The 10711-nt window shown below is 32.9% G+C and overlaps 1 protein-coding gene across 1 annotated transcript; it reads right to left on the bottom strand.

The window, feature by feature from the left end:
• Positions 1-2903: 2903 nt before the first annotated feature.
• LOC140431893 (luciferin 4-monooxygenase-like) lies at positions 2904-10391 on the bottom strand (the record flags this gene model as incomplete). The annotated part of the gene is made up of 2 exons (XM_072519765.1): positions 2904-3120; positions 10088-10391. Coding segments are annotated over 2 exons (521 nt in total), but the record flags the coding sequence as incomplete, so codon positions are not given.
• Between the last annotated feature and the right edge of the window lie 320 nt (positions 10392-10711).

Genomic DNA, 10711 nt, shown 5'->3' with positions numbered 1-10711 from the left:
CTAAATCCGATCGAACATTAATGGGATCAGCTAAAACGAAGAATTCGAGCTAGACTTCATACCCCAGACTCGATCTCAGAGCTTATTCTTGCAGCAGAAGAAGAGTGGCTTAACATCCCACAAGCAACAATAGCAAACTTGATTAGATCTATGCCTAATCGTATAAGAGATGTTATTAGGACAAGAGGAGGTCATACCCATTATTAAAAAATTAAGTGTTAAGTTTTAAATTGCCAATAACCCTATTTATGTTAATAATAAAAAGCTTAATTTGCTTAATGAATTCATTTCACTATGTTAAACATAGGAAGCCAAAATAAGTTTTCATAAATTTATACTCACATTAAAGCATATTAAATTGTCTTTCAAACAGTATATTTGTTTTTGTGATCTGATGAATATTTCTTGAAAAGAATATAGTTAAAGTCAAAAGTTTACAGTGGGCCGATTTCTATGCACGCAAGTTTATTTATTGTATTTTAGGATCAAAATAATTTTTGGCGATGGATAAATAGCTGAACCTAAATAAGAATGGTAATGATGCAGATGATAATGCTACAAACTCTTCTCAGGCAAGACAAAGTATTGGAAAACAGGCATCTAATGTGCGAAAAAGAAAATATGATGAGTCTTTTCTTCAATTTGGCTTTACATTTCAAAATTGTAAGGGTAATGAACAACCTCTTTGTTTGATCTGCAATGAAATATTGGTTTCGGAGAGTACGAAACCATCAAAATTAAAAAGACATCTTGAAAAAAAGCATGTTTCGTATGTCAATAAACCAAAAGAATATTTTGGAAGACTTTAAATTTTTAAATAAAGAAAAAAAAATCCTTTGAAAAAATTGTAACCGTTAATCAAAAATAATTACTAGCGTCATATGAAGTTTCATACTGTATTGCTAAAAATAAAAAGCCGTTCACCATTGGAGATGATCTGGTGTTACCTGGTGCTATTAAAATGGTAGAAATACTACATGGAAGAAAATATGGCGATGATATTCGAAAAATTCCTTTGTCGAACGACACTGTCTCGAATAGAATTTCTGATATTAACAAGGATCAATTGTGGAATATGCGCAGATAGTGCAAGAGCGATGACGGGCAAAAATATTGGTTTTAAATCATTTTGTCAAGCTGCTCATTATGACCATATGTCTTATTCACCGATAGGCTCTTACAGCAAAAAAATTAGCACCAGAATTGAACGATGTACTTCAGGATATTCAGGAAATTTTATTAAGAGCCATCCCCTTAACAGCAGCTTATTTTTAAATCTCTGTAAGGATACGGATTCCGACTACACAACTTTGTTATTACATGCGGAAGTAAGATGGTTGTCAAGAGGTCAAAGTTGAAGAAGATTATTGTTATTAAAGAACGACATCGAAATATTTTTAACCGAACGAAAATGTGAACTTGCTGCTTTTTTTCAAAATGACTTATGGCTATCCAATCTGTGTTATTTGTCAGATATTTTTGCGAAGTTAAACGATCTCAACTTGTCTCTTCAAGGAAAAAATTGCGATATATTTACTTCAAATGATAAAATTGAAAGTTTTATTAAAAAGATTAACATTTAGAAAAATAGGGTCGAAAAAAATTCGTTCGAAATATTTTCCAGTGTCGACAATTTTATAATCGAGAAAATTCATTGTAAAACTTTTATTGCAAAAATTATTGTAGATCACTTAAAAGCACTAGAAATACAGTTCCGTACATATTTTATATTAAATTAATATTGATTTCCAAAAAATAGTTTGGATTCAAAAGCCGTTTTGGATTGGCTTAAGTGAGATTGATCACCTGCCACTTAAAGGTCAAGAGGAATTTGCTGAACTTTCGAGTAACTCAAACTTAAAACTACAATTTCAAAAAATGCCCTTGACTTTTGGTTCGGAACTAGAACTGAATTTCCCACAATCGCTGATATGGCGTTAAATGTACTTCTGCCATTCATCACCACATATTTATGTGAAGTTACTTTCTCAGCTTTATTAAATCCCAATATCGTTCAGCGCTAAAAAATGTTGAAGAGGTCTTAGGTTCAGCAGTTTCAAACATTCCACCAAGATATGATTGTTATGCAATAAAAAACAAGCGCATCCATCTAATTAAATTTTTTACTTATATTTTAATTTAATACTTACCACTCAACTACTTGAATATATTCGAGCGAATTGAGATGGTCAGAATCCACTTTTATTTTTGAAACTTTAATAAATACAATTTTATAATTTTTTGTGCAATTTTTAATTTTAGATTTTTGTATGTTTCAAAACGAATTCTAAATGTTACCTAATAAATAAATCATCAAAAAATATTAATTTATTTTTCTTTTATATTTGTATGGGGTCGTCAAGAAACTCGCAATCATAAATGGGGTCGTGAATGACAAAAGTTTAAGAAGCTCTGATTTAGAGTAAACGTGGTGCAAAAACGTTCCATCGGTAATCGAATTACTTGCTCTGATGGTCTATTATGTTGACCATAAAATAGAGGTAGTGAGCGATACGTATTTCGAACAGCACCATAATTTTCAAAATAAATTTGTACAATTTGGAAGCGTTGTTCAGGCGTCAAGTATATTCATGCCGACATGCCCAAACCAAACTCAACATAACTCAACATAAATCACTTGACAGCTGTCAAAATGGCCAACAGTTAAAAAAGTGTTACCAACTTACATTTCTATACCTTTAAAAAGACACCTTTTACAATTTTGTGTTTCTCTTATTAGCGTTCAATATCATTTATTTCATTTAAAATTTTGGTTTATTCCTATTAACTATATACGCTAGTTATCCACTAGGGATAATTCGTTACTCTGTTTACTAAATTTTGTTTAAAAATAATATACATCTACTTATGCATAGATACACTGTTGTAGAGTTGTAACTTACGGTACAGCTAATGGCTGTTCCATAAGCCCCAAGTGATTAAGAATAATTGCTTTCGGAAGGCCGGTGGTGCCACTACTAAGCATAATAACAGCAGTGTCCTTCAAACTAGCCACTTTCGTTGGAGCAAATTTCTCTTCATTTTCATGAGGTTCTAAAAAGCTTGAGAATTCCGTGTGAGCGTCAGATGAACCATATACAACTAATTCCGTGTCCAGCCCTATAAAAATATTAACAAAATTAATAAACTCTTAAGTTTCATAACTTAAATTTATAACTAAACTATATTATTAAACTTTCATTACATTTGTTATCTTCTGTCTTTTGTAGATCATATTTATACATTATTTTGTTTTTTGGTGTAGATCCTTGGTTTATATTTGGTGGAAGTAGCTTTGTTTTGTGTATCATTCTCTTTCTTTGTTAACTTACTTGTTTATTATTTTAGGACTTGTTATATGCAGTTCATTTTTCTCTTTTGTGTAGAACTTTGTTTTATTTGACATAAAAGTATAGTTAGTAATTTTTTAATATTTATCATTAATTGCATTTATACTTTATTATCTACATGTCTTAACTTATGTTTATTGTTCTCATTATCTTACTTTAGGTAGTCAGTTATCCCGAGTACTTAATATTTTATTTTGAGATTGATTCATTAGAATTTTTAGTGGCTCTTTATTTATTTGAGATGTAATCTCTGTTTTATATTTACCTAATTTTGGTTATTTGCCCATTATATTATATACTTTGAGTTTTGATTATACTCCGGTCAATATAGACTTTTAAAATAACAAAAATTCCCTTAAGCCAAATACTGGTGGAAAGCTGGGGTATACCAACTCTGAGATAGCGCGTAAAATATTATCGATCGTCTGTGTGCTACAAAGTTATTCTAATTTAAGGTCAAAATTTGAGGTTTTTTGGATTTTTTTTTCGAAAATCGTAAGTTTTATCAAAAATAACCTTACTAATCCTAATAATCAAAGTTGTAGACCTTAATTTTCTACAAAAATGGTTTTTATCATTTTTTTCCTAAGAGTTACCGTTCCTGAGATATCGCGATTCTACAAATAACATTAAACATGATATGCACAGATTTCCACGCCACCTGTGAGGTAGTGTACTCGGCGCGTTTTATTACCATAGTTTCCCCTGTATTCAACTACGCCAGTGTTTTAATAGACCTGCATAGATACAAGAGCCTTTGCTGCAAAATCTTTCGCTAAAAGAACTTCAGTTACTTGTTGCATCGACTTTTCTTATAATACAGTCCAAAGTATTTAAATTAATGTCTGCAACGTATTAAATGAATGTGCCTGTTTCTGGTGGTACAATATGAGGTTGACAACTAAAAACTGCTGCTGAATCATAGTTACTTGTTTTACTGTAAGAACAGTAAACGAACCCAATCGCCGATGAAAAAAAAAACTAAAAGACCCAGCTGTAATTTAGATTTAAAGGTTCTAGGCCAAACAGCAGTCATGATGCATGATAACTGGTAATCATCACTCGTTTCTTTGAATTGAAAAATTTTCTCCATCGCAGATCTTACAGTTTCATATTGTGGACGGCCAATTTTAGCAACAGTATTAGGATTTAAGAAGGATTTGTAACAACTCTCATGATATTTTGTATCAGAAGCGAATGAATCATACGTAAAATTAATACGTTCAAGAACAACCTTTGAAACATCATCAGAACAATTTTTAGCTAATTTTAACAGGGATTCTTTGAATTTTTTGAAGATCTGCTTAGCGATAGTCGTGAAGAAGACCAAATAGAAATTACTTTGCCTGAAATGGATGAAAACTCTCAAGAGCCGCCCCCCACTGAAGAAGAAATTAGAGAAGCCATTTCAAAACTGAAAAATAACAAAGCTCCCGGTTTGGACAATCTTCCTGCCGAACTATTTAAGAATGGATGTGACACCCTTTTTAAACACATGCATAAATTAGTAACGAAAATCTGGCAACGGAAGGAAACGCCCGCGGACTGGAAATTAGGTGTAATGCACCCTCTTCACAAAGAGGGAGATATGATGGTATGTGATAATTATAGGGGCATCGCCCTACTTAACGTGGCATACAAAGTATTGTCGAACGTATTGTACAGAAGATTGATCCCCTATGCTGAACAAATAGTTGGGAACTACCAGTGCGGTTTCCGACCCAATAAATCAACAACGGATCAAATCTTCACAGTCAGGCAGATTCTTGAGAAAACGCTTGAGTTCGGAGTCGACACCCACCACATATTCGTGAATTTCAAAGCCGTATACGACTCAGTCAACAGTCAAAAACGTCTACAGGCTATGGTGGAATTTTAAATGCCGCTTCATCTTGTTCAACTAACGGAACTTACACTCACAGATGTAGAGAGTATAGTCAGAATCCAAAACGACTTTTCCAGACCCTTCCATTGTAAAAATGGACTGAGACAGGGAGACGGACTGTCGTGTCTCTTATTTAACCTTGCACTAGAAAAAGTAATTCGAGAGTACCATATTAATACGAATGGCACCATCTTTAATAAATCTGTACAAGTGGTCGGATGTGCAGATGACATAGACATTATTGCTAGGTCCACAGAATCTCTCATCGAAGCATTTCGATAACTAAGAGCGTCTGCACTTAGAATGGGTTTAAAAATAAACGCACAGAAAACCAAGTATATGTATTGTATTAGATCAGGCAACCAGATACCTAGACTATTAATTGATGATCTGGAACTGGAAGGTATGGACACCTTCGTCTACCTGGGCTCACTGCTGACCAAAGACAACAATGTCTGCGAATAAATTAAAAGAAGGATAGTGCTTGCCAATAAGTGCTATTATGGCTTGATTAAACATATGGCCCCAAAACTACCCAGAAAAATTAAAGTTACCATATATAAAACATTAATAAGGCCAGTGTTAACATACGGCTCTGAAACGTGGTCACTTACACAGAACGACCAAGAATTGCTTAAACGTTTCGAGAGAAAAATTCTAACGAAAATATATGGAGGAATCCAAGAACAGGATTTGTGGCGTAGGCGCTACAACTTTGAGTTATACAGAAGTTTTGGGGAACCTGACGTTGTAAAATGTATTAAATTAGCACGCCTTCGATGGATAGGACATGTAATTAGGCGAGATGAAGATGCAACGACCAGAAAAATTTTCGACCGAATAGGACCAGTGGGAAGACGAGCCAGAGGAAGACCAAAACTTAGGTATCAAGATAACATAGAGGATGATCTAAAATCCATCGAAGTTAAAGCATGTAGAAGAGTTGCCAGAGACAGGGGCGAATGGAAGATTGTTCTGAAGAAGGCTTTGGCTCATAACGAGCTGTAATGCCACTGATAATGATGATCTTTGAATTTTAGTGTAGTCACGTTACAATTTTTTTTTCGAAGAAGCTGTGCTTTCTTTTTCTCAGTTTCTTCATTGACTTTAATGCCACAAAATAAAAAGTATTTTTTAAAACAAAAATTTGATTCACTTACTCGCGTTCTAGTACGAGGTGGACTTATTTTTGAAGTACTAGCCTGTTCCTCTTCACGTTGTCTTTTCACTGCAGCGATTAAAGTTTTCCGGGCGTATGATTTTCTACAGTCCATGTGTCTTCTTCTTCTTCAGCCTCTATTTGTCCACTGCTGGACATAGGCCTCTTTTCTAAATCCTGCCTGTTCAACCGGTTGATATCAATCAAGTTTTTGTGTTATGCGGTTGGTTATTATGCCAAGCTGCCAGCCACAGACTGGCTATTCTTTTTTCTGTTAGACACTTATTCAACAAAACTTCCACAACCTTTACAACGATGTTGCCGCCCATTTTTAACATTTCAGACGTTATATGATCCTCACCAGGAGCTTTTTATTTTTCATTTGCTGTAAGACATGTCTAATTTCCGAAGAAGTTATTTTAGGGAGAGTTTCCGAATCGACGTTTAGAATTGTTCTATGGTCTGTTCCGGGGTTCTGTATAGTAGATGTCGTTGTTATTTTCGTTCTTTCCTATTTTAGCGTTGAAATCTCCCGTAATTATTACGTAATATGTTTTCTCTAAGTTTCTGGCTCTTGGAATGTCTTCATAAAGTTGTTCTACCTCTTCATCATCTGCAGAAGAAGTTGGTGCATAACAGTGGATTATTTGAGTGCTGTATCTACGATTTAGTTTTATTACCAGATAGATAACTATTAGAAATCGCTTGGAATTTAGTTACCAAGTTTTCAATTCTCTTATGTACCAAAAAGTCTACGCCTCCTATACCTTGGTTATTTCCTCTATTGTATTGGTACAATACATGTGTATTGTAATGGATTTTTGAGTTCCTAAATATTACGTAAACTCATCACCTCTCGCGACGATAGCCTCTATTAAATTTGTCATTTCACGATCAACCACAACTGTTTTATCTTCACTTAAAAGTTTATTGCAAACAAAGCAAAAATAAGCCATTTTTGAAGCTATGAAATAGCACAAATAACCTAAATTATAGACGCTTGTAATAAGTACGTATCTTCACATGAACTAAACCTTTAGCACTAGAAGAAACATATGTATGAACTAGACCTACGGCCAATAGAATAGCCACGTTAGTAGAAGGAATTCAGTTAGGAACTGACTATCTATTGAATAAATGTTTTCAAAATAGTATATTATATATAAAAGAAATACAAATAGGTATTTATATTTGTTTGAAGTACCTGATATGTATATACATGGCTTACATGTACATATCATGTATAATGTGTCTCTTAGAATCGCAATATCTCAGGAATGGTAACTTTTAGAAAAAAAATCATAAAGGCTATCTAAATTTAAAAGAATTTTAAGATCTACAACTTTGGTTTGAGGTTTTTTTTGATAAAACTTACCGTTTTCGAGAAAAATCCAAAAAACAAATTTTGACATTTTATCCCAAATAACTTTTGTAGCAAACACACGATCGATGGGGATTTTTAAAACTTTATGTGTAATGGTAAATCCAAGCTCTTCAGCAATATTTGGCTTTCTGGGAATTTTCGTTATTTGACCACTAGTTTTATATCTAAATTGACCTGATTATTATTACTTGAACTTTATACAATGTCTTTTTACTTGGAAATTAATTATATACTTACTTAAAGTATATCCAATTTTTTTTTTGATTAAACAATTTTTAACTGAGTTTTATTCTAAATTTTTATAATTAATATTTCATAATTACTTATTTTTAACATTAAAGTAATTATTTTTAATTAGCTGTTACAGATTACTACTGCATATACCCTTTTCCTGGGGAGAACATTGTCTACTTGTTTTCTATGAGAAAAATTTCTCAGTTGTGTTCGAAATTTTTGTGATGGGTGGTAGGAGTGTGTAACATTATAAAGGTCACATGTTTGTTATTTTTCTTTTAATAATTATTCTACTATAATTTATTTTGATTTTATTCACTTATTAACTTTATCTATTACTATTTGTATTCTAAAAATAGTTGGCGTCCAATTCTTCTTTCAATTTTTCAATTAACTAAATATCATATTTAATCTTTACTTTTCATTTTTAATCTTCATTTATTTCAGTCATATTTCCTATATTTAACTCCACTCTATTCTATATCACAGACATGGAACATATAAATTTCTATGCACCACTTCAATATGCAGTATATCTGTTAGTTGGCAACTGTGCTTTGTTATGTCACTTCTCTGTCATTGCCACAATTCTGTAGTGGTATGTTTTTTATAAATATCGTTTATTTATAAAAAAGCATGCTTGGATTGAAAAATAATTTATAATATTAAATTTTTTTTTGGGGTAAGTTAGATTTAATATTTAACCAACTTCCAGTGTCTTTTTATGATTCACAATTTGACTTCTTTTATCCATACATAACCTCTTTCACACATGTTTCTTTTAACTTTAAAATTCATCCAATATGCAGTTATTATCTTTATTATAATTTAACTAATTTCTTTAATAATTATTATATCCATTTTATCTTTGCCCATTTGCTATTTTCTATTTAATAATTATTTTCAACTAACACATGGTTAATTTTTAGTTTTTTTGCCTAATTAACTTTTGACCACCCTTTTTGTGAGGAATTTAACCACACACATGGGATGGCAACTGCAGCAGATGCTGAATACAGAACATGCAGAACATAATAGCTGCTCAGAACTAAATGGGCTCGATCCCGGCATCTCCAGCAAGATATCCTGCGAAGCCAACATCAGCAACTAACCACTATATTTTGTAATCCTTTGAAGCCAACGAGTTATTCAGTGATGTCATAAATATCATATTTTATATTTGTAAAGCTTATAGGCAAGATTTGCCTAGATTTTTAATATTAAAATTTATTTTATATTTTTTATGTACAATAAATATAATTAGATAATATCTCGGTTTATTTTTGCCAGCCAAACTCATGGTTCAGATTTACTTCTAAGATAAGACGTTCTCACGCCTAAGGGACTGAGCTAGAAGAAGCCTAACAATTGGCTCCCAAAGAAAGTTGTGAGTTTTATTGTTCTACATTGGCTCTTAACTTTAGAAGATAGTTATATTGTTACCCATTAGTACTCAACGTTTCTGATGGGTCGTTCAATGATTACAAGCGGTATGATTATGTTAGATAAAAAAAAATCGGTTGCCTGTAAAGTCGGTTTTACGGGCGAAGATTTTACGTGACAACGTCTTTTTCTCTGTAGAATATTTATTGATATGAATATTATTAAATTGCACAATAGGAACAAGGAATTGAATGAAAATAAGAATTGCACAAATTTTAACTATAGAAATATATTTTGTTTACTAAAACATTGTACATGTAAACTTAAACTTAACTAATTTCTATTTGAGTGATTTTGTTGAGGATAGGACGATGATAGGAGAAATATGAAATGAAAGGAAGTGTTTCTGCTGTAATGTGTCTTGAACGCCAAGAACGCTCGAGAAAGACAGAGACACAAGCACGCACCGATTCAACGCGCCTAATTCTCTAGTGCTGCGCGCGCAGCGGACCGATCATGTTTGAGTGGGAGAGAGACGCAAGGCATTCGCCGGTCCGGCGGGCCTCTCTCTCGTTCGGTGACTCATTGTAACAGACGTGAGCGGGCGTTACACTTTTTCATGAATGACTCCGAGCCACAACCTAATTTAAGACGTTGTCACGTCAAAAAGTAAAATATTAAGGAAGTCTTACCTGCTTGTTTAACTGAAGTTTCCATAAGTTCCAAACCTTCAAGGACTACGAAAATGATTTTGGGTTTTACTTCTTTCAGCAAATAAACCGTTTCCAAAATGGATAATGTTTGATCCATAGATGCTACCGGAATATTTAAGAATATACTAGCAATGAATGGCACTACACTTTCTTTGTGGTTGTAAGAACAAAGCACAACAACATCGTCGTTCGTTAAATTTCTTGTTGAGAGATGACAGGCTGTGCGTACACAACGCTGTAAAAGTTCACCGTAGGTTTGCTCTTCGTCGGTATCAGCAATATACTAAAACAAGAAATTGGTAATATTGTACTCACATTTTTTCATAGTATATTATAAGGGGCATAGAGAAAGAAAAAGAGAGTTAACCATCATATCTAATGCCAATTGTCAATGAAAAAGATTTTGGTTGTTATTTCCCCGTTAGTTAAAAATACTTACAAGTTGCATAAAACTATGTTTAATCATTTATATACTTCCGCCACATTACACTAATTTGGTGACGAGGTAACTGGAAAAGTTATTGTATATATTTCACCCGGTATCTGGTTTTGTTGCCCTCAGACAACAGCATCTTTATACCTAAGCACCTAAGTCAATTTCTA

The sequence above is a fragment of the Diabrotica undecimpunctata genome, unplaced genomic scaffold, assembly GCF_040954645.1.
Source record: "Diabrotica undecimpunctata isolate CICGRU unplaced genomic scaffold, icDiaUnde3 ctg00000975.1, whole genome shotgun sequence".
NCBI classification, from domain to species: Eukaryota; Metazoa; Arthropoda; class Insecta; order Coleoptera; family Chrysomelidae; genus Diabrotica; species Diabrotica undecimpunctata.
The sequence above is the reverse complement of the archived record's forward strand: the minus strand, read 5'-3'. Positions and strand labels throughout refer to the sequence as shown.